This window comes from Pangasianodon hypophthalmus, chromosome 11 (genome assembly GCF_027358585.1).
Source record: "Pangasianodon hypophthalmus isolate fPanHyp1 chromosome 11, fPanHyp1.pri, whole genome shotgun sequence".
NCBI lineage: Eukaryota > Metazoa > Chordata > Actinopteri > Siluriformes > Pangasiidae > Pangasianodon > Pangasianodon hypophthalmus.
In genome coordinates, this window is record NC_069720.1 from 11,940,278 (window position 1) to 11,964,250 (window position 23,973).

Genomic DNA, 23,973 nt, shown 5'->3' on the forward strand with positions numbered 1-23,973 from the left:
TCTGGTTACTTGTGTAGCAAGAGGTCGCGTCCTTACAAAAAAAGCCTGGTTTGTGTTTGCGTGGGATTTAATCTTCTTCAGGAATACGATTTCTGCCTGCTGTGCGTCGTGTCTGACATCCCGCATCCCTTCCTGAGGGACTGTAAATAAAAAGCCAGTAGTGGAATTCAGTAGTAAGTGATTTAAGTCTGCAGTGCTGTGAGCAAGACCTTTCTAATGAATTGTTCGGCTGCTCTACGCCTGAATTAATAATGCACTTTTCAGGCCAGCACTCGGGCACGTTTCCTCCTCAAGGCCAATTTTATTTTACGAGTTGAAGTAATGTGCTGTCACTTCTGCTCCTGGTGGCCTGTCGTTCTACAGAGATTAGCTCTCAAATACATTGGCATCTAATATTTAAATAATTTCTTTGCATTAGACTTTCCCTTTCAGTTTTCTCAGAATCCCTGTTGCCATCTTTAATGCTGTTTCACAAATTTGTCTCTATCTAGGAGGTAAAATTTGCAAAACCTGATAATACCTATGGAGTAAAACTCTTGGGGACATGCTGTTAGAGGAAAATGATGCACAGTGCTCTGGTGTGATGCAGCCTGGTACAAAGCGAAGTTACTGTTACTACTCTAAAGTTTTGATTATTTTCCTACAACAGTATGTACTGAAGTGTTTTACTGCTCTTATACCACAGAGATTTGCCAACTGTTACAAATTTTCATGATGCGTCATGTATTTTATCCATTTAAAGTTACATTTGATATTGTGGATTTAATCTCACTTACATTTTAGCAGCTATAAACAGTTGTTCCCTCACCAACCTCTCTTTTTTCTCTCTCTTGAAGTTAATAAAACAAAAAATGCACCTTGTCCTGTTACTGAGAAACCACAGAGCATAAACTCGTCTGTCCTGAAGATGTCAGAAAACTTAATTACGGCTTTACCCTTTTAGCGCTGACACCTTCTGTAAATGTTAAATAAATACCTCCTTGCAGAAAACTTCACCATATCAACTATCACGCATGGTTTTTTAGTCCATTTATGTAGCATGTCTGCCGTACAAGTCCCTATGAATGAGCTGTTAATGTAGAAAAGATAATGTATTAGAATGAGTGCATTAATGTAAACATGTCACTTAATCAACACCTTATGACCATTCAGAACTCAGCAATACTGTGGTATAATGGCCAGTATGTTATATTCCATGTTTAAAGTCTAAGCAGACTCTAGCAGCTTTAGTTAAACAAGACTTCACTGATATAATATTTTTCATTTAAGTAATTAGTAGAGTTGTTACTAGCATAATGTTAGATTTACGTTACATCCCCTAGTGCTATGATTTCCAGAAATCTTGGATTCAAGAAATTTTAAACATCATAATTGATTGCTCTTAATTCTTGATCGTTGTGATTATTCTTTCCTGTCCCCAGGAACAAAACAAGTCAGTCACTTACATACGTACATACATATGTACATATAGATAGATAGATAGATAGATAGAAATAAGGTCCACTGGGAAGAAAGTAAGTTTCATTTTTGGAATCATTACCAGGAAACACAGAGACAGCCTGGATGTCTGACATTCTGACCTATCAGTGTTCCTTTCTTGCAGGGTTTTGACCCGCCGCATCAAAGTGACACCAGAACCGTTTACATTGCAAACCGCTTCCCTCAGCATGGACATTACATTCCACAGAGGTTTGCGGATAACAGAATCATCTCCTCCAAGGTAAGTCTGGACTGAGAGAGTCCCCTGATTAAATAACCACTTCTGCAGCACAACAAAACCTATAGTCTGCATCCTAAAATTATGGGCTATGTATCAAAAAAGGCACTCTATACACACTACTCATAGCGGTTTAGCCTTATTCATGGTATGGGTTTATTAAGCTGGTCTCTGTAATAAAATGCTTTACTCTGCTTTAATAAAATTATCTCATCCAGTTTTTAAATACAGCGAGAGTGTGTTTCTGTGCAGTTTTTCCCCTGTTAAAAAGATCAAATGTTGTGTTATTACTTTTATTTATAGAAAAGTACAATTCTGATATTGTGACATAGACTCACAGTCCACTTTATTAGGAACACCTGTGCATTCATGCAGTTCGCTAATCAGCCAATCATGTGGCAGCAGCACAGTGCAAAAAAAAATCATGCAGATACAAGTGAACAGCTTCAGGTGATGTTCACATCAAACATCAGAATCAAGAAAAAGTCTGATCTCTGTGAGTTTGATCGTGGCATGGATGTTGGTACAAGATTGGATTGGTTTGACTATTTCAGAAATTGCTGATCTTCTGAGATTTTCACACACAACAGTCTTTTTGCGAAAAACAAAAAGCATACTGTGAGCGGAGGGTCTGCAAGCTGAAACACCTTGTTGATAAGAGAGGTCAAAAATCTCTGAACACCTTGGGACCTTTGTTGGCACTTTGTTAGCAAAAACGCAATAAAATGATATCTTGTGATATGGCACTTGAAATACTGTGATGTGACATTTTGTTTTCTTTTTTTTCCCCCCAAACCGAAATTACACCTATGCACATGCCCGTGTCAAGTCCTCAATATAAAACGATTATAAAACTGTTAAGTTTTTTTTTTTTTTTTTTTAAATTATTCTTTCTTCTTTTCTTTGCCTAATGGGGCAGAAAATCACTAACACAGCTTTATTGTTTCCTCTGCAGTACACCATATGGAACTTCATTCCCAAAAATCTGTTTGAACAATTCAGAAGGATAGCTAATTTTTATTTTCTCATCATCTTCCTTGTCCAGGTAAGACCCAGCGCTTCTCAGTATTCGATGTTTTGTGTCTGTGTGTGTGTGTCTGTGTCTGTGTCTGTGTCTGTGTGTGTGTCTGTGTGTGTGTGTGTGTGTGTGTGTGTGTGCATATGTGTGTGTGTGTGTGTGTGTGAAGTGCTCTAACATACCTGTGAGGAATTTAGCAGGTGTCTGTAGCAGGCTTCTGAATGGCCTTAATTATCCCAGCCCTCTGTGATCATGGATTCCTCTGCTCTCCTTTTTACTGTGTATAAAATATTATTTGCACTCTATGGGGTTGATTTCTTTTATTTTTAAACCTGGTGTAATTTTGTTATCTAATTCTCTTTGAAAGAATTATTTTTGTAACCTTTGTTTGATTGATCGTATTTATTTTATTTGATATTTGCAATTGAGCGAGCCCGCTCTTTATCAAATCTGCCATCTTAGAATAAAGGTCATGAGAGTCATATTTAAGATTTTCATGGAGCTACGACTGAAATCTGAACAAAATCATAATTGCAGTAGTGGGATTTTATTTTAAACAGAATCATAACACACATTAGTTTAATTAGAACATCTTCAGGACAGAAGAGTTTACGTTTTGTGGTTTCTTGTCAAGCTGCTTTTTTTTTTTTTTTTTTTGGTCAGTAACAAGTAACTTGTTTAAATGTAACTATAAATGGATAAAAAGTAAACTGCTGTGGTATAAGAAGAATGAAACACAGGCTCATGCTGTTATAGGAAAATATTCAGCTTCAGGGTGGTAACAGTAACTCTACTTCATCACAGCCCCCATTCATTGATTAGTTTACTATAACAGCACATCCTCAAGTGTCTATGAATTAAATATCAATCTGTCTTTATAGTACAAACAGATTTTTAAGGGTTTTCGTGTCTGCTGAGATCTGTTTACAACCAGAGGTTATTAATTTTATATTTGGTGACTGATCTTGGTTTACTAACTGAAACATGCTAATGAGGATTGCAATCCAGTAACAGTGGATATCTCTGTTATGACACTATACTTCTTTCCGCAGTTAATGATAGACACACCAACTTCCCCTGTGACAAGCGGACTTCCCTTATTTTTTGTCATTACAGTAACGGCCATTAAACAGGTGAGTTTTCTGTGTTTAGCTTTGTGAAACTGGTGTATGGCTTGGTGGTGGTTTTCTGAGTTAAACAGTTAAAGTTTTATTTTTCTTCTACAAGGATTTCTTTATTCTACAGTTCCCTCCGAATGTAATGGAATAGCAAGGTCAATTATTTTGTTTTTGCAATGCACTGAAGATGTTGGAGTTTGAGCTCAAAAGATGAATATGAGATGATAGAGCAGAACTTCAGCTTTTATTTCCTTTTTGTTTGAACCCACCCATTTTTTTGTTTCTTGTTCTTGGTGTTTCTTGTTGCCCAGTTGTGCCCTGTTAAAATTGATTGTTTAAACAATTAATAGCTCTGAATTACTGCTCTTGGTTTGAGCCTTGGGTTTCTCCTGAGATGATTGCATTTGTTGTTAAAAAGGATAAACCAACATGAAGACCAGAGAGCTGTGTATGGGAGAAAAGCAAGCCATTTTGAAGTTGAGAAAAGGGAAAATTCGATCAGAGCCACATACGCAAAGACCATCTCTCAGTAAAGGAGACTGACACACACAAAGACCACGCCTCCTTCACTGAGACTGACACACACAAAGGCCATGCCTCCTTCCCTGAGACTGACACACACAAAGGCCATGCCTCCTTCACCCAGAGTGACCACAACTCCTTCACTGAGAGTGACACAAAGGCCACACCTCCTTCTCTGAGACTGACACACACAAAGGCCACACCTCCTTCTCTGAGACTGACACACACAAAGGCCACACCTCCTTCTCTGAGACTGACACACACAAAGGCTACGCCTCCTTCCCTGAGACTGACACACAGAGATCCCGCCTCCTTCCCTGAGACTGACACACAGAGATCCCGCCTCCTTCCCTGAGACTGACACTCAGAGACCACGCCTCCTTCCCTGAGACTGACACTCAGAGACCATGCCCCCTTCACTTCTGTGTCTTTGGTATCTGTCTGTATAACATTGGTTAGACTAGCACACTGATTCACAGATTGTGATATTATATTACTTTGTCCCTCACACACACTCACTCTGCAGGGCTACGAGGACTGGCTGAGACACAAAGCTGATAATGAAGTAAACGGTGCTCCGGTGTTTGTGGTGCGCAGTGGCAGTTTGGTGCAGACTCGCTCCAAGAATATACGAGTGAGTTACATTTCTAAATCCATCAAATCCACTCCTGTTCCATTTCCGTAAAATCATTACACTGTAACAAGAACGCGACTAAACATGTCCTTCTCTATGGCATTACCATTTTTACATAGAATAGTTTTATAGTATGTTTTGAAATCTTTAAATAATCAAATGTTTAACTGACATGGCAGACAACAAATCACACACCTTCTTCAGAGATTATGACATTAAATCACTGCTAACTGCTTCAGATTCAACTGTTTAATAAGTTTGAAAGCTCTGAAGTTCGACTCTGAAGCTTGTAGGCCGAAAAGTGTACAAATGACATCAGACAAAATATGAAGTATTTTCGAATTCAGCGATTCATAAATCTCCTCATATTCACTCACTAACACAACTCATTTTTCACTCACACTTTGTCCTCCATGTTTGTTTTTCTCACTCTCTGTGAGCTGTGACCTGATTGATCAGGTGATAAAAACAGTCAGTCTGCACTTTTCTGCAAAGTTTAACTTTTTGTGGTGAAACAGACAGACAGCAGCACTTTTTAAAATCCTTAAAAGCCTCCATGATCCGAAAATGACTAAAGATATTTCTGCTCATTCCTTCTGTGTTTGTAACATTTTAGTTTTGAGAAAGTTAAACAATTGATTGTGCAAATATAGCATCAGTGATTCACACTTTTATTTTGGTATTATTATTATTATTATTATTATTATTATTCATTACATTTTTTATATCATTTACTTTGTGTGCATGTATTATTATGTTGCTTATTGTTTGATGTGGCAGGCTTAACCAGTCAGCAGTCTGCAGTTCTGATAGCCCCGCCCATGAAGTACCTTTAGATCCTCTTAGTACTGATTTTGATACAACAAAACCATGCAGCCTCTATCTTTTTGTATTTGTTAATAAGGTTGGCAACATAAGGTGGTGTGTGATGATCATGTTTCCTGTTAAAGTCTATCACAACCTTGCAACAGCTTCCCAATCCAGCCATGACAATGATTTCAATGTGCTTTACTTTTGTCAAAGGCATTCTTAAAGGCTATCTGAAAAAAATATATAATAACTAAGTATGAAATTTTTTGGAAGACATTTTGCTAAAAATTTTTAATTTCCTCTATGTATGGAAACTTTTGGGACACGCTGTAGAATAATGTAACATTGTGATGGCTTCTCTGAATGTTTTTTCTCTCCATCTAAAGGTTGGAGACATAGTGCGAGTAACGAAAGACGAGACGTTTCCAGCTGATCTTGTGCTGCTGTCTTCAGACCGAGAAGAGGGGACGTGTCACATCACAACAGCCAGTTTAGACGGAGAGACAAATCTGAAGGTCTGTGACTGTGTGGCGTTTCATGCTGTGGCTTCATTAGTTTATAACTAAGAAACTGAAAATGGTATGTTGGTATTTCGTAATTCTACTCAAATGCTTGAATACACGCTTACCATTTGAATATTTCTCTAATAATTGAATCTACAGTTTGTAAGACAGGACAACACCACGTATTAAATATGGTAAATTGGGATTCCGCTTAAGCTTGTATGATTTTCAGTTCAATTTTGCTGTCGTGCACAAAAATCACATAAGAGTTTTTTACTCCTGCATTGAGCTGCGCTGGTCTTAGAGCACACAATGTGACAGCATGCTCACATTATCATCTAAAGGCATGAAATTGGTAGGCAGGATGACACATAGTGGTGCTGGAGAAACATAAACAAAACATACTAATGGTCAAAAAAAAAAAAACTCGTTTTACCAAGCTCAGAGCCTGTTTTCTGCACTAGCTGATTTCCAGATCAAACTGATTGATAACATAAGTATAGTAATTATCTTTAATTGCAAAATTTGGACGACATTTTATTGAGATATGTGTGACGAGTAATAATCATAAAAGACAGCTGGAAAATCAGATATTTCTGGTTCAACACATCTGATTTCAGCAAATTGTGCAAATCTGCACTATATTGAGTTACCTTCATGTACGTAAGTGTTAAACAGGAAGTAATCTGTCCTGCATGCGATCTGTGAGCCGATGTGAAGCAGTACTGTAGAAACTGTGGCTCTCCATCTGCTGTGCTCTCCCTTGCCACACGCTAATGAGCCGTTAAGTCGTTTCTGCTGCTCAGCTCATTACCCCTCTGTGTTCAGACTCACTACGCAGTACCGGAGACGGCTGTGTCCCGATCCGTGTCCCGGCTCGAGGCTCTGCAGGCCGTGGTGGAGTGCCAGCAGCCTGAGCCTGATTTATACAGGTACTAGAATCAGATAAGCCTCACCTTTCAGTCCTGCCTTTCAGTACTCATTTCATATTAATTAAACTGTCTGACCATGTTTATTACACAATTTGTCCTGGATTTCACATCACAATATACTGTTCTATAAAAGACAATCATTCTGTAAATGTCAGAATGAAAACAGCATTTTTGGATTATGACACTTCTCAGTATTATGAAAATAAAAGACATAAATAGTAAGCCTGTTCTAAATAATAAAGTTTTGTAATAATAATTACAGTATGTATTGTCTGTGCAATAACGGCTAGAATAAGACCCACAGTTATTTTGCTCAATACTTAACATACTTTTCGTAACACTGTTGTTGTTATTATTATTATTATTACAGATTTGTAAAAATAAAAATAAACAAAAGCAAGCCTTTCTTTCTTTTCAAGTTGTACCTCATGTTCCTACATTCCTTTAAATGTACAAAAATTTACAAAATGAAATTACAGTTAAGCGTTAATCAAATGTTAAATTTAGAAATAGTAGTCATAAGTGGAACTTTTTAAAGTGTGTGTGTGTGTATGTATATATATATATATATATATATATATATATATATATATATATGTATGTGTGTGTGTGTGTGTGTGTGTGCTATAATTAAGTAAGTATATAAATAAATAAATAAAATAAGATGCAGATGTAATAGAATTAGGATAAATAGGTAATAAAGATAAATATAAATAAAAAGTAATTAAAAGTGTACCCTAACCCATAAAACATTTATTTCAATGTAAAGTGATAAACAAACAAACAAATAAATAAATAAATAGAAATTGGATAAATATATAATAATGTTAAATGCTAAATAATAAAACAAAAAGAATTTACTGTAAAATATATGCTTTAAAGATTTAAGCAGGCAACGAATAATTAACTAACTAAATAAATAAATGGCTTGGTAAAAAACATATTTTTAGTGTAAAAATCATTTATATAATTTTAATTTAATTTTAACTTGAGTTTAATTTAAATAAATAAGATGTGGCTATGATAGACGTAATAGGATAATAAGTGTAAGAGGACAAAGACAGTAAAGCTAAATATAAATAAAAATAAGAATATAATTTTAACATAAAACATTTATTTTAAAGTAAAGGCATAAATAAATATTTTTATTTATGAGTTAAGGTGCTATTACTATTTATTAATGCTGAATATCAATTTAATTAATGGATAACTTTAAATAAGTTATTATTTATTATTGATTAAATAAGTATTTTTTGCAGATATTATGAGATGATTAGTGTTGTTTGGTGCAATTTTTGTGTCCTGGGCATTTTTGTCCTGAGTGTCTTTTTCTTTCCAGGTTTGTTGGGAGAATCACAGTAAAACAACACGGGGAAGAGATTGTCAGGTAGGTTTGTAAGTCATGAAACTTTGGTCTGTTGTGTCTCATTATCACACTGAGGACAAAATCTTAGACAAAGCAGCTGATAGCTGTGTTATCTGTTGTGTTCAGACCTCTAGGACCAGAAAACCTCCTGCTTCGAGGAGCACGACTGAAAAACACCAAAGAGATCTATGGTAGATTTGTTACTTTTCCCTTTCTGCACTTAAACATTTGTGTGTGTTTTGAGTTACGAGTGTGTTAAGAGTTTGCTTCAAAGCATCAGTTAATCATGTGTGTCTGTGTAATTATTCTCACTTTATTTTTGCCCAGGTGTGGCTGTGTACACAGGCATGGAGTCCAAGATGGCTCTGAATTACAAGTGCAAGTCCCAGAAACGCTCAGCAGTGGAGAAGTACAAAGTTCTCTCTCTCTCTCTATCTCTCGCACTCTCTCTCTCTCTTTTTTCTTTTTTTTCTTTTTCTATGTGTCACTTCCTCTGTATACTCAAAATGGAAATTCTTTTTTGTTTCCCTCACCTTCATTTTAATTCACCATGGCTCCATATCAGTTGTGTAAATCTCTTTCAGGTCGATGAACACGTTTCTCATCATCTATCTGGTTATCCTGCTTTTCGAGGCTGTCCTCAGCACCATTTTGAAATATGCCTGGCAAGCCGAAAACAAATGGGACGAGCCATTCTACAACATGAAAACAGAGACGGAACGCAACAGCAGCAAGGCAAGATCACGCTTTTTTAACTTAACCAATCCGGTTGCAAGGTTGGTCCTGGGTGGGGGTGGCTGAGGGTGAGAAAAGCAAACATGGAGGACAAAGTGCTGGTGAAAATGAGTGTGTAAATATGAGGAGATTTACGAAAATATTCCGATGCTGTAACTAAACCAAATTATAAATGAAACTAATGCAATTAAAAATTACAGCTTGTGTAAGTGTTATATTGGTGAATTCTAATCAAGAATGGACCATCAAGAAAGAAAGAAAATGCAATTGTAATAGAATTGGGATAAATAGATAATAAGAATCAATATAAATAACATTAATTTAAAAAAATACTGTTACTATAAAACAGTTATTTCAAAGTGAAAATTTTTTATTTAAATAAATGAAATTAGATGTAGCTATACTTGAATTTGGATAGATAAATGTTATTTAAAAAATAGGAAATAAATATAAATAAAATTATTTAAAGAAATATACATTCACAGTAAAATATTTATTTCAAAGCATAGACCTATTTAAATAAATGCGTAAATAAAATAAAATAAATAAACAAGATGCAGCTATAATAGAATTTGCATAAATAGATGACGATTAATATAAATTCCAAAATGTAAAATATAATTTTATCATTTAACATTTATTTTAAAGACTTAAATAAGTAAATAAATAGACAACTAAGTAAATAAATAAACAAATAAATAATATGCACAGCAAGCAAGACTAGTTAGTTAGATGATACTAGCCAGGACTGGTAAGAGCATTACTATGGTTATAGTGTGTGCATCACATGAACCAGTTAATCTTTTTTTTTCATACCTGCCCAGAAAGTGGTCAACACTTTTATTGAAAAAAGTGTGAAAACAATGTAAGGAATTTTTTTTTGCCTATTAGACCATTAATTACATTTTTAAGATACATTTTTAGACCATTTTTTTTCCTCACAGATTTTGAAGTTCATCTCCGATTTCTTGGCTTTCCTGGTTCTGTACAACTTCATCATCCCCATTTCACTGTATGTCACTGTGGAGATGCAGAAGTTTCTAGGTTCTTTCTTCATTGGCTTGGACCTCGACCTCTACCATGAGGAGAGTGACCAGAGAGCCCAGGTCAACACCTCCGACCTCAACGAGGAGCTGGGGCAGGTGTGTGTGTGTGTGTGTGTGTGTGTGCGTGATTGTGTGTGAAATCTCATCGTGGGTTTGTTTCCTCCATTTTTTTATTTCCACTCCTGAAGAGAATAAGTCAGGAGAGTAAAAATTTGCTCTCACTGTGCCATAGGTGGAGTACGTTTTTACTGACAAGACAGGAACTTTGACCGAAAACGAGATGCAGTTTCGTGAATGCTCCATCAACGGTGTCAAATACCAAGAGATCAACAGCAAATTGGTCCCTGAGGGAATGACAGAGGACGTCCCAGACACCAGCTCTGTTTCACGCCTGGTGAGACTCAAATAAAAAAAACCCACACAGAGAACATGGTGTGAAATGATAAAGATGTCAAATGTTAGAGAGAAAAAACAAGAAATGTGGTAAAAGGCTCAGCTCATATGTGAGGATTTTATCACATTGCTTGTGTAGGCCTGTGATTGCATTTCAGTGTAGCACGAAAAGTGAACTGCAAAGGAGAATTGCATTCTGACACAAAGTTACTGTTTAATTCTTTTAAAAAAAAGCAATAGAAAAGAGAAAGAAGGAAAAGTTGGGAACGAAAGAAAGAAGGGGATAAGAAAGAAAAGTTGGGAAAGAAAGAAAGACCGAAAAAAGAAACATTGGGAAAGAAAGAAAGACCAAAAGAAAGAAAAGCTGAAAGAAAGAAAGAAAACTTGGGAAGGAAAGAAAGAGAAAATAAAGAAAAGGTGGAAGAAAGAAAGGAACAAAGAAAGAGAGAGTTACTAGCTAGCACAATGTGCTAAATAATATATACCTGTGTCAGTATTCTATTTTGAATAAATTATTTTGGATGCATTTTGGACATTTGGATTGAATTTTGTGTGTGTGTGTGTTTCAGAGCAGGGAAGAGGAGCTGTTCCTGAAAGCCGTATCTCTGTGCCACACGGTTCAGATCAGTTATGATCAGACAGACAGCGTGTCTGATCCATTCTCACACGCTAACGGATTCACACCTCAGATGGAGTACTACGCCTCGTCTCCTGATGAGAAAGCCCTAGTGGAAGCCACCAAGAGGTAAAAATAAACCTGCCGTGTGTGTCAGAGGAGCTTAAACACGCAGCTTTCACAGCGTGTCACTGTGCTGCTGGGTGTCAGGATTGAGGTGTTATAGCCGTGAGACAGCGCTTCATCATGCCAAGGAAATATTTAAATTAAAGCATGTTCATTTTGAAATATCTTTTAGAAATACATCACAGTGACAGGAGCGTGGGATAGAGTTATCACCATGAGAGACAGACAGACAGGGAGACAGAGAGAAAGAGTGGGAGAAAGAAAGAGAAATTAGGAAAGAACGGAAGACCAGGAAATAAGGAGGGAAGAAGAAATAGAAGAGGGAGGAAGAGAGGGAGAGAGAGAAATAAATAAATAACTTAAAGAGAGTGGGGGAGGAAAGAAGAAACAAAGAAAAAGGGGAGGGTGGGAGCGTGGGTTAGGGAGGAAGGAAGAGAAAGAAAGAGAAGTTGAGAGAAAGAAAGAAATTAAGAAAGAGGGGAGGAAGAAATAGAGAAGGAGATTGAGAAAGATTGGCCAAAAGAGAAGGAGAGAGAATTAAATTAAGAATGAGGGAGGGTGGGAGGAAGGAAGAAAAATAAGTAAAGACGGAAGTAAAGGAAAGTAAAGAAAGGGTGGGAGTGCGGGTTAGGGAAAGGAAGGAAAGAGGCAAGGAAATAAAGAGAAAGAAGTAGAGAAAGAAGTAAAGAGAGAAAGAAAAGGATAAAGAAAGACTGAAAGAAAGAGAGAAAAAAGAAAGAAAGAAAAGTTGGGAGTGAAAGAAAGAAAGAGAAAAGAAAAAAAGAAAGAAAGAAGGAAAAGTTGGGAAAGAAAGAAAGATGGAAAGAGAGAAAAAAGAAAGAAGGGCTGAAATAAAGAAAGCAAACTTGGGAATTAAAGAAAGAGAAAAGAGAGAGAGAGAAAGAAAAGGGGAGAAAGAAAAGGAGAGAAAGAGGGATCTGTCCAACTTGATTCCGGATGTTTTAGAGATTTTGTTCCTGGGTGTTGAATAAACTGACTTTTACACTTTTGGCCCAAATTTCACTACTGTAATCTTAAAGATAATAAAATGACCGTGAGTAACATAAGGTCTGTTACTTGACTTATCATTATTAACCATTGAAATACTGTTTTTCTTTTCGTTTCTGATGAATTCTGGTCAATTGTGTTGTTTTGATTCTGCAGGATGGGCGTGGCCTTCACAGGAAATAACGGAGAAAACATGGAGATCAAAACATTAGGCAAATCAGAAAAGTAAGATTTAAAATTGTACAGACAGTATTTATGTAAAGAATAAACCACTCAGAGTTGTGGTGTTACAGGCAAATAATCAACAACGGGGTGGTGTAATGAAGTGGAGTCACTGTTACCACCACGAAGTTGGTTCTTTTTCTGTAACAGCACATCTCTAAGTGTTTCTTCACAACAACACATTATTTTAAATGTTAAATAAATGTCTCCTCCTAGAAAACTTCACCATATCAAATATTTTTATGTGGAGTGTCCACCATCCAGGTCCATGTGAATGAGCTGTTACTATAGAAACGATAACATATTAGACTGAGCACATTGATATAAACCTGTGATTTGCAGCTCTGCAACTGCCAGAGCTGCTGTTTTAGAAAATTAATCAACACCTTCTGACCAATCAGAATCCACAGTTCAGCAGCGCTGTGGTGTAAAATCAAACTATGCACTTAAGTGAGTGTGTAATGTTTGTGTTTGTTTGAATACAGTCACAGCAGTCCTTTTTTTTCTCCACAGGTATAAACTCCTTCATGTGTTAGAGTTTGACGCAAACCGAAGGCGCATGAGTGTGATATTACAGACTCCCTCAGGTGTGTGAGCAGAAGTTTTTCGGTTTGCACCACATAAATGTCACATCCATGATAATATATCTAGCGCTATATACTTATGCTGCGTTTAGCTTAACTGGGAAATGGGAAGTCAGAACTCGGAATTACGTACAGAGAGTTCAAGTAACAAATTGGGGAAAAATCATAGGCGCCTCCATGAAAGAGTGTGTTTTGTCTGCAACATGCTAGCAAGGTATCGTTAGTGATCATGAGCTTATGATGTATTTGCTTTCTCAAAACAGTGAATTATATGTTCAGTGTTATAGATATAACCAACTCATGTCTGCGTTGATTGATCTTAAGGAAATACTACTGTAAACTCACTGAAAGTAGTGTTTTAAAGTGATATTTTATTTACTGTTGACAGTGTGAGTTGTCAGGTTAGCATGCTCTCACGCTGAGCTTGGGGTGCCCGCCTTTCTGAGTAGGAATTCCAAGTTGAGGGGGCATTTTCTTCAACCTTTTCTAGCCTGAGATCGGAAGGGCCATGTTCCAAGCTTTAGTCAAACCCAGCATAATAAAATTAGCTATATAGTCAGCTGTCATGTACAGATTGAAAGAGTCTGATTAATCAAACAAAGTAAATAAAGTTTAAATGGCATATATTTTTTGAAATATTAAATATTTGATTCCTGAGGTTAAGATCTAATGAAATATCCCTTAAAGCATTCCACAAATCAACAACTATAATGCCTTCATCTCATGCCAGAATTGCGTAATTATGGTAATTACCAGTTTCTGACTTGTTAAGCTGGTTAGACATGTAATGTGATTATTTAACTCTGAACTTGTCAATAAAACATTTCCTGTCATTTTCTACTCATAATCTTATATTAAACATTGTGGCATAGCTTTTTTAATTTGTGGAATTTAGCTTTCTATTTTAAAACTAATCAGTGAAAGGAATGGAATCGAGTTTTAGCTAACTGACTGATGTATTCATTTAGCTGCTGTATATGTTACTATAAAAACAACTAATTTTCAAAAAAGAGATAAGAGGTAAATAGTTCTGAGTAGCCATGCGTTCACACTAGCGAGTGACATAGCGACAGGCAACCGTTCATTCAATTCATTCATTCATTCATTCATTCATTCATTCAAGTAAACTTTCAGTATACAAGAATACATGAAATACGCAAGAGATACACAAAATATACATAAATATAGGTGGGTAGTGTACAAGCTAAGTGTGCAGTGTGCAAGGTAGTGTGCAAAACATTGGTTGTGCACAGAATTAAAGTTGTCAGATCTGTGTAATATCTCATAAATCAAACAACCAGTTTTAACACTGATTAGTGTTATTTATTTTGTGTTTTAGAATATATTTTAAACACAAGTAAATCAACAACAGAAAGCAATAGCTACCTGTGAGAAGTGTCTTGTCCCTCGCTAGTGTGAATGCAGGGTAGAATCTACAACTCATCATAATATTACTGTAATTATTACATAAGGTGAATGTACTTCTATTATTGATAAATGTTACCTGTTAACTTTACTGTTGTATGTTTCAACACATCAGCGCTTGTATATATTTAGAATAATATCTTATACATTTAAATAGCAAATGCGTGAAATGCTCATCTGTAATTAGTAGTATTGCTGTGAAGAGTTTAAGTCTGGTTACACACAGAGTCAGCTAACAACATGCTCTGTGTGGTGTGTTAGGGGAGAATGTGTTGTTCACTAAAGGAGCAGAGTCTGCTATTCTTCCCTACGCCAAGAGTGGAGAGATCGAGAAGACCAGAGTGCACGTGGACGAATTCGCTCTGGTAAGAGACTTGCCTGACATAATCAGAATCTCTGAACCTGATAAGTGTTGTCCTTTCTGTAATATAACTACAGCGAATTACAGGACAAATATGTTGTGCAATTATAGGAAAATAATCAATAAATGTGTGGTGTGATGAAGCAGAGTTTTCCTATAACAGCACCTCCTGAAGTGTTACCACAGCAATATGATTTATGATTTATTTACGTCTCCTCCCTTATGACTGACAGACACAGAGGCCACGCCTCTTTCACTGGGTCTGACATACACAGAGAAGCCACACTTCCTTCACTATACCTAACACAGTCTATGATATTGTCCACGAACAAGTTAATTCCTGTACTCATTTACAATATATCAGCTATAAACAGAGGTTTCCTCACCAGCCTCTCTTCTTGAATTTAATAAGACAAAAATGCAGCTTGAAAAGAAACCACAAAGCGTAAATGCCTCTGTCCTGAAGATATCGGAAGACTTCAAGTAACAGCTTTACCTCTAACTTGCACTGGAGACTCCTTCCATAAATGTTAAATAAACATCTGCTTACAGAAAACTTCACCATGTCAGCAAGTTGTTTTTAATCTGTTCATGTGGAACGTCCACCACACAAGTCCCTGTGTATGAGCTGTTACTATAGAAATGATACCACATTAGAGCAAGCACATTAATATAAACCAGCTGCACTACTGTCAGAGCTGCTGTTATTGAAAATTAACAGAACAGAGCAGAATTATGAGATTGCAGGAATATTGAGGTTGATTTTTTTCAGAGGCAAACTTGCCATGCTTAATCCTTCAGATTTGCCCAAAATAAGCCTCCTTAGAAGACAGTTTTTATACACATGTTAAAGATTGTGACATATCCTATAACGGATTATAGGAAAAACAGCTTTCTGTGCCACTGAGGAAATTCATGCAAAGCTTGCAATAACATAAATAAATCTAATCATGAGATAATGTAATTTAGAGAGTGAAACAGTGCATCACGCATTCCCTCGGGAAAAGCAGCACCATGTGAGGAGTCATCAGTGTCTCATAAGTATCAGCAGTGCTCTTTAGAGACTCTCCTTACACGCACATGTGACATGTAGGCTGTGGGCGATGTGGGCTTTAGCAATTAAATTGGCTGTAGCTTTTGGCACTAATGTGCTGATGATTATACACTTATTAGTACCCAATAGCAACACGGATAAAAAAAAAAAAAATAAGAAAGAGAGGAAAAAAAATTGCAGTGGTACCTAGACAAGTGAGTTTGATTCGTTAGTGCATGTTTTCTGACACAGGGAGGAGTTTACACTTTGCCGTTTCTCTGTAACATGTTTTTAAATTAAAGGGAGAGAAAAAAGGGATGTTGATGAGGGAACACCTGTTTACATTTGCTATAACATAAGTGATGTTCCAGAATGTTAAATGTGACTATAAATGGATGTATGAAGTTTTTTTTATAAATAAAAAATTTTAATTATTTTCAAATTGCTGTGGTATAAGAGGAATAAAATACTTGGGCATGTGCTGGTATAGGAAAATAATCTTCGGGTCATAACGGTAATTGCCACATAATCACTTTTCTGACAGTTTTTGTGGGTATTTTTAGTGATTTTTTTAAAGTAATTTTTTTAATGCATCAGTGCTGCATTTTGCATCAGTGCTATTTTGATGTTTGTTTTTTTAAGCCAATTCTCAGCAGAATTATGTATTGTGAAAACATCAATGATTGCCACGATCTCTGTAAAGTACTACTGGATATTTTATGAAACTGAAGTTTTGTGCTTATTTTCCTGTATTGGTTACAGAAGGGTCTGAGGACACTGGTGGTGGCCTACAGGCTCTTCAGCGCGGAGGAGTATAAGGAGGTGGAACGGCGAATCTACGAGGCTCGAACGGCTCTCCAGCAGAGAGAAGAGCGGCTCAGTGAAGTCTTTAACTTCATCGAGAACGATCTGCAGTTGCTCGGAGCTACTGGAGTGGAAGACAAGTGAGTCACACACATACACACACACACAAGCTCACTGGGGTGTGTTCAAGGATTTAACTATAATCACAAGACATTATAATACCTTACAGCTCACTATAGACTCAGACATACAGTATAGAAGTACAGCACAGGATTTTCCACAGCTACTGTTGGTAATAAAAAAAAAAAAAAAAAAAAAAAGTTTTACGCCACTGAACAGAGTGTATGGTTCATCCAGGACTAGGGCTGAGAATCACTAATTATGAATCAGTTTGGCCTTAGTGTGAAGAAAGGCAAATAAACGCAAATACAATAAAGTTCATTTTAAATCAGAAGCTGCAGAAATGGAGATTTTTAAATTAATTTTAATCTGGCTACCACTTTCTGTCCTCTCTCCCTGTCTTTTTTTTTTCCTCACTTTCTCATGCTCATTTAATGGCTTACTGTCACACTCTCTTTTTTTTTTTTTTTTGTCCTCTGTCATTTTCCTCACCCTCACCTCTACCCTATTGCCCTTTCTCACTCTGCCGCTTATTCATTCTCTTTTTCTATCCATCCCTCTCTTTCTCAACCTCACCACCTCCCCCCTCTTTCGCTCCCTCTCTCTCTCTCTCTCTCTCTCTCTGTGTGTGTGCATGTGTGTGTATGCTGAACATGTGACACATCATCCTTCTTGTGTGGCACTTAAAATAGTAAACCCGAGTCACAGATTATATTCATGTGCACAGTGTGGTGTGACTGCTTCATGTTTTCAGCCTCAATCCCCTGAGACTCTGTTCAGCCATTGAGCTCCTTCTCTGTAATCGCACTGATCGGCATGTCATTTTGATTTAAACTGCATGAAGTTTTGCGCTGTTCTGCAGCACTTATTTATTTTCTGCTCACTGCCCATGTCCTGAAAACTTCTCTTTATATTTTCACTTCTTTCAAATCTGTGGATTTACACAGACATATTTGAATCTCAAATTACAAAGTTCTTTTCTTTTAGATTTGGAAATTTGGAACAATAAAACAATTGAAAGATTACCATAACTACTATTTTTGTTTTGTTTTTTTACATTTTATAAAAAATACGGATCAATGTACTATGTACTGGGACTAACAGACACACAGGCCATACCTCTTTCACTATGACTGGCAAAGTGTTCACGTCTCCTTCCTTATGACTGACAGACACAGAGGCCACGCCTCCTTCAGTGTGTCTGACATACCCATGCCACGCCCCTTTACTGAGACTGCCAGACACAAAATCCACACCAGTGTCACTATGACTAACAGACAAATCGACCACACCTTCTTCATTATGACTGACAGAGACCACGCCTCTTTTACTGTGACTGACAGACACAGAGGCCACACCTCCTTTGAGGCCTGAAAACATTATATATTATAGTTGATGGTGTTATTACAGTATTATATAACAGTTAGTTCTGGTCCGCTAATTTGATTCGATAAGCAGCGTTCTAAGAGTGCTGATATTTAATATAACATCACTGGTACACACTCCTCTTGTCTGCGTTTTCTACATAAAATTCCAATTCTAGTAATAGTTCATTACATTGAAACAATTACTACAGTAGAGATAGTGACACCATGGCAGATGATACATTTTTCATGAATATACATTTTCATTTAAAATCTTAACAGATGAAGATCAAAAGGAAAAAGGGAAGCCAATTTCACCAGATGAACTTTTAACAGGAATGTGCAAATCAGTGTGGTTCCAACAAACAGCATGCTAGCCAGCTAGCTGAGGGGCTGTCACTGAGTCTGTGCATTGCATGGCAACATGACACACTCTCTCCGTCTGTCGCTTCTTCAAGATCTATTTCTGTCAGCAGAGCAAAAATAACCAAAATATTTATCCATATTGTGTCCGAAATGTCACTTAATATACAGTAATGTTCTTGTTTATAAAACTGTTGTATAAAAGCAGTATCACACTCACATTCTTGCTGTTGTACAGCAGCTCTCTTGCTCGCATGTTATTGCTTAATTATACAGCATGTTGAAACAGTTGCTGTAATTTATGGTGTAATTTATCCAGTTGTGTAATTATGCATAAAGCTGTGTTATTCTTGTGTGTACGTCTTTCCACAGCAACACACTTATTTCACCTTGATCATTAACTTATGAGTTGCGCTCGAGCAAAGAAACACTAATTGGCCTTCAGAGATTGTAATATAACTGTAATGTTACCAGAGTGTGTGGTAAGTTGCAGGTAAAATCTACCATAATCTACACTGCAGGGCTGTAAAATATTTTGTTTCTTAATCATTTTTGCAATATTGGTCTTACTTAACTGCAGCACTATCAGTACTGATGTATTCTATAAGGCTGAAATACATCAATAAGTGCTTTGGATCATAGAAATTGTAATAGTTATTTCAGTAGAATTTTGCACATATAGATTCAAAATACACTTGGAAATGTCAGAAACTTTTTTACTGCAGTGGCTTAGCCAGAAATTAATTTCATGGGGAGGATGAGGAAATATACTAAATAAAATCATGTGATTCGTAGAATTATTTGTGTATGAATGTGACACTTACGCATTTTAGTCCCATCTGAAGTCTCTCTATCAGTATTTTTTAGTGGACTGTGTGCGTGCGTGTGTGTGTCTGGAACGATTCTATAAAATAAACAGTAGAAGTAACTCCACTCCATATATATCCCATCCAAAATGACATTTCGGTAAAGTTTCTGTAGGGAATATGCACTTTTCTGTAGGGAATATACACTTTTTTTTTTTTTTTTTTTTTTTTTTTTTTTTTTTTTTTTTTTTACGGTGTGGAGGCACATTTAGGTTTTTGAATATTATAATAAACAATGTTTTTTTTTTTTTTTTTTTTGTTTTTTTTTTAATATACATACTATAGGTTTATATCAGTATATTTCTTTACCAAATCTACTTTTTGTTATTCGTATTGTAATGAGGTATTAGCATAAATTTCCTTCGGGATGAATAGGGTTCATCTGTTATCTCAGAACAGTAATGTGTAGGTGTTTAAAAGGACAGAGAAGTGAGCACCGGTACAACCTACATACTTGTCGTGGTCATGTGACCCACTACAACAAGCATTTTAATAAAGGTCAGACTAATCAGTTTGTATTAAAATGAGGTGTGTGTAGTTCACATGGAGTTTTTAGTATTCTGCAAAGACATGCCTACCTCTGTGATTTACATAGAGATCACTTATCTCATGTGCATCAATCAGAATTATTACAGATGTCCTCAAAAAACTTATTGAACACACATATCTGGAAAACTAATCCCGTCCTACAGTACACCATCCTGAATTCTGTGGTACCATCTGGGTTTGTGACCGTGTGTGTGTGTGTGTGTGTGTGTTCTTGTGCAGGCTACAGGAGAAGGTCCAGGAGACAATTGAGGCTCTGCGATTAGCTGGAATTAAAGTGTGGGTGCTAACAGGAGATAAACACGAGACAGCGGTCAGCGTGAGTCTCTCCTGCGGCCACTTTCACCGCACTATGAACATCCTGGAACTCGTGCAGCAGAAATCCGATCATGAGTGTGCAGAGCAACTCCGCAGACTTGCACGCAGGTAAACACACACACATGCACACAAAACATTTCCCCATTTCTCTTTATGCCCTTTGATTTTATTTCCTATTCATATTCTTATTTAGCTGTATACGGTGTATTCTTAATGTACAGCTACTAGACTCCTTATTTTTAAAAAAAAAAAAAAAGGTATTAAAAGTGAATTTGTGAAGAAAACATAACGATTAAGATTGATTCACAAGCTACAATAATATTTTTGTGACCATTATTTCATACAAGACTGACTAATGAATCTTTCAGCCACACAGATGTTCATTTAAAGTGCCTCTAAAATCAAAGTTGGTGTTTCAGAGTTTTGTTTTGTTTTTTTTGTACCTGTCCCTTAGTGTTGTAGACACCAATATAATAGTTGTAGGAGGAAAAAAAGTTTGGAAATATTCTTATTCTTATTTTGTAATTCATCACTTCTTGGAAAACGATTAAATTTTTTTGATGACTCATCCTGTACTAGTCTTGTCTTCATTCAATTAAATGCTCTCTAGAATGTATAGGTCCTGTCCTGGCACACTATTCCCTTTTCCAGCTTTAATCATTTGGAAGAGGTTGGGGAGCACTTTCTTTATTGGAACTGATATACAAAGACCACACCTCCTTGACTGGAACTGACAGATGCAAAGGCCATGCCTCCTTTATTTGAAATGATAGACACAAAGGCCAAGCCTTCTTTTACATCTCATATATTTTCTACTTCTTCCTTGTTTTCCATAAATATGTTCCTCTATCTCAGCTTTACAGCTATTAATCTATAATTAATGATTGAACTCCTGTAGCACTGTTACAGAGTTGTGTTTTGAGACTTGACCGGGTGTGTAGAGTGTAGAGCGTTGATTCATCCAGAGTTTGTGTTGATTAAACACGACTGAGCTTAAACAGAATTTCATGGTGTTTGTGTGTGTGTAGGATCAAAGAGGACCATGTGATCCAGCACGGGCTGGTGGTGGATGGTGCAAGTCTGTCTCTGGCTCTGCGTGAACATGAGAAGCTCTTCATGGAAGTGTGTAAGAACTGCTCTGCTGTGCTGTGCTGCAGGATGGCACCGCTGCAGAAAGCCAAGGCAAGTCACACCCGTGTGTGGGTGTGGGTGTGAGTGTGTGTCTTTTTGCAGTTGTGGTTATCCATGTGTGTGTTTGCAGCTGTGGTTATGTGTGTGTCGGTCTGTGTGTATTCAGACAAAAAGTTATTCCCACTCGTCACACACACACTAAATAGTTTTTGTTCATCTGTTCAGCCTCTCTGTAAATAAAGGCTAATTTTGCCAGCATTAATGTTAGGGCTTTGTTGTTATGTCTAACAGTGTAAATCTAACAGTAATGTAGTAAATTGCTGGACTAGCATGCTGGACTGCAGTTATACAGAATATCGGTTTGGCTGTGATTTGGCCATAGATAATCACAGCCATGCTGATATTCAGTATAATCGCACGATTGCAAGTGTGATATTGCTTTTATACAACAGCTCTATAAACAAGAAATTAATATCGAGTAACTGACATTTCGGACACAATATGGCCAAATGCTCTGTTTGTTTTTGTTCTCCTAGCGGAAATAAATCCCAGAGAATCCACACTCACTTTATAGCACGGTTGCCTGGCTAGCTAGCTCACATTATCAGTTGGCTGGCTAGCTAGCTCACATTGACATGTTTGCTTTAGTACTATGAGCATTTTAAATCAGATTTTGTATTTGCTGCTCACATGTTTGGGTAAAATAACCCATTCTAGGCTTTCATTTCAGGGAATTTTTCAATAAAGTAATTTAATTTTTAATTTTTTTCCCTTTTGTTTTGATCTTACGGTTTTAGCAATGTCCTGTATTCAGCTTTTTTGTTCAGTTCTGCAGTTGTTGCTCCTGATACTTGTGATTTATTGCTGTGGTGCACTGACTGTAAAAATCATTAATAATTAATAAAGTCTTTTATTATTTTTTATGATTATTAATAGCCCAGTGGTGCCATGCTGGGTTTTTAAGCTAATTTTGAATGGGGTGGTGTTTGGCAGGTGGTTCGCTTGCTGAAGACGTCCCCAGAGAAACCCATTACATTAGCCATCGGAGACGGAGCCAATGATGTCAGTATGATCCAGGAGGCCCATGTAGGAATAGGTAAGTGACTGTTTAAATGCAGAAGGGAGTTATTGAAACAGAAGGGGGCTTAAAGGTGCAATAGTCCACTTTTTTTTATTTCTTACTATTACAAATAATCTGTGAATGATTTGTAGAATATGTTGAAAAAAAATTAATTTAAGTCATGGCCTCAAAGCATGTGTATTATGTGCCCGAGAAAAGTCATTTGGAAAACTTTGTTCTGGTCCGGAACGCTTCTTTGTTTTTGGGTGGGCCTTCTATCAGTCATTTACTGACACTCCCCACCCAGTGCTCCTTCACTCCACCCCCATCTCAGTCTGCAATTGACAAGCGCCCCGCACAACCAGATAATTCTCTTGTGAGCAAAAAAAAATCTCACTGTGCTTCAAAAAACGTAACGACAAGACATACAGTAAAACCAGAATAAACAGTGGCATTGCTTGTCCAAGACTGAGTAATTTATTACTGGCGAAGGGGATGAAGCTGAATGCAGAATTAACATTCCTCCTGGACTGAGCTCATAAAAGCTTAAGAAAAAAAGGACAGCCACTTTCCTCATAAATCATTATGAGCCAAACTGCATGTTTGTAGTGTTATAGCTTGGCTTTCAAGCAGTGGAATGGCCTGTCTGTTAATTAGTGATGCTAATGATGCTAACATACTAATACTGTAGCGTAGAGCTCATAGGAGCTTATTACACAATAAAAAAGACAGCTGCTGCACTCATGAACATCCTCATAAATCATATTTTGAGTTGAATCTTCCATGTTTTTAGTGTTAATTTGGCTCTCAAGCAGCTGAATGGCCTATATGTTAGCTAGCAATGCTGATGATAGTAATATGGTAATACCATAGCTTGGAGCTCAAAAAAAAAAAAAAAAAAACGGTGACAATGTAAACATCAACTCTTGAATGAGTTAAATTTGGTGTGTTTATAATGTTATACCTTGGCTTTCATGGACCTGAATGTCTGAGTGCACTTGGAAGTGATGTCATGACAGTCCTTGCTAATGCTAACTCTGGTTAGCATGCTTACTCTATTTGACCCACTGTAGGTCCTTGGGGTGGAGCTTTGTGTACGTGGGCAGGGATGAAAAAATCTAATCTTAATCAACTCCTCTGATTTAACTTTTAGAGACCTAATTTTGACAAATTTTGACAAATGTGTTATTAAAGGGTATGTATTGCTCCTGTTTACATCTTGTTACGATTTA

The 23,973-nt window shown here is 36.8% G+C and overlaps 1 protein-coding gene across 4 annotated transcripts in view; it reads left to right on the plus strand.

Annotated features, from left to right (window-relative positions):
* atp11b (ATPase phospholipid transporting 11B (putative)) overlaps positions 1-23,973 on the plus strand; it is a 57,992-nt gene that overhangs the window by 9,534 nt on the left and 24,485 nt on the right. For all 4 annotated transcript variants that reach the window (XM_034308815.2, XM_034308818.2, XM_034308816.2 and 1 more), the window contains exons 2-21: positions 1,604-1,720; positions 2,673-2,762; positions 3,788-3,868; positions 4,902-5,009; positions 6,206-6,334; positions 7,151-7,254; positions 8,594-8,641; positions 8,747-8,811; positions 8,948-9,029; positions 9,205-9,355; positions 10,300-10,497; positions 10,634-10,795; positions 11,364-11,539; positions 12,701-12,769; positions 13,280-13,353; positions 15,037-15,140; positions 16,932-17,113; positions 20,455-20,658; positions 21,579-21,732; positions 22,675-22,777. In XM_034308815.2, coding sequence (XP_034164706.1) covers positions 1,604-1,720; positions 2,673-2,762; positions 3,788-3,868; positions 4,902-5,009; positions 6,206-6,334; positions 7,151-7,254; positions 8,594-8,641; positions 8,747-8,811; positions 8,948-9,029; positions 9,205-9,355; positions 10,300-10,497; positions 10,634-10,795; positions 11,364-11,539; positions 12,701-12,769; positions 13,280-13,353; positions 15,037-15,140; positions 16,932-17,113; positions 20,455-20,658; positions 21,579-21,732; positions 22,675-22,777 — 2,401 coding nt within the window. The remainder of the gene's footprint in view (positions 1-1,603; positions 1,721-2,672; positions 2,763-3,787; positions 3,869-4,901; positions 5,010-6,205; positions 6,335-7,150; positions 7,255-8,593; positions 8,642-8,746; positions 8,812-8,947; positions 9,030-9,204; positions 9,356-10,299; positions 10,498-10,633; positions 10,796-11,363; positions 11,540-12,700; positions 12,770-13,279; positions 13,354-15,036; positions 15,141-16,931; positions 17,114-20,454; positions 20,659-21,578; positions 21,733-22,674; positions 22,778-23,973) is intronic.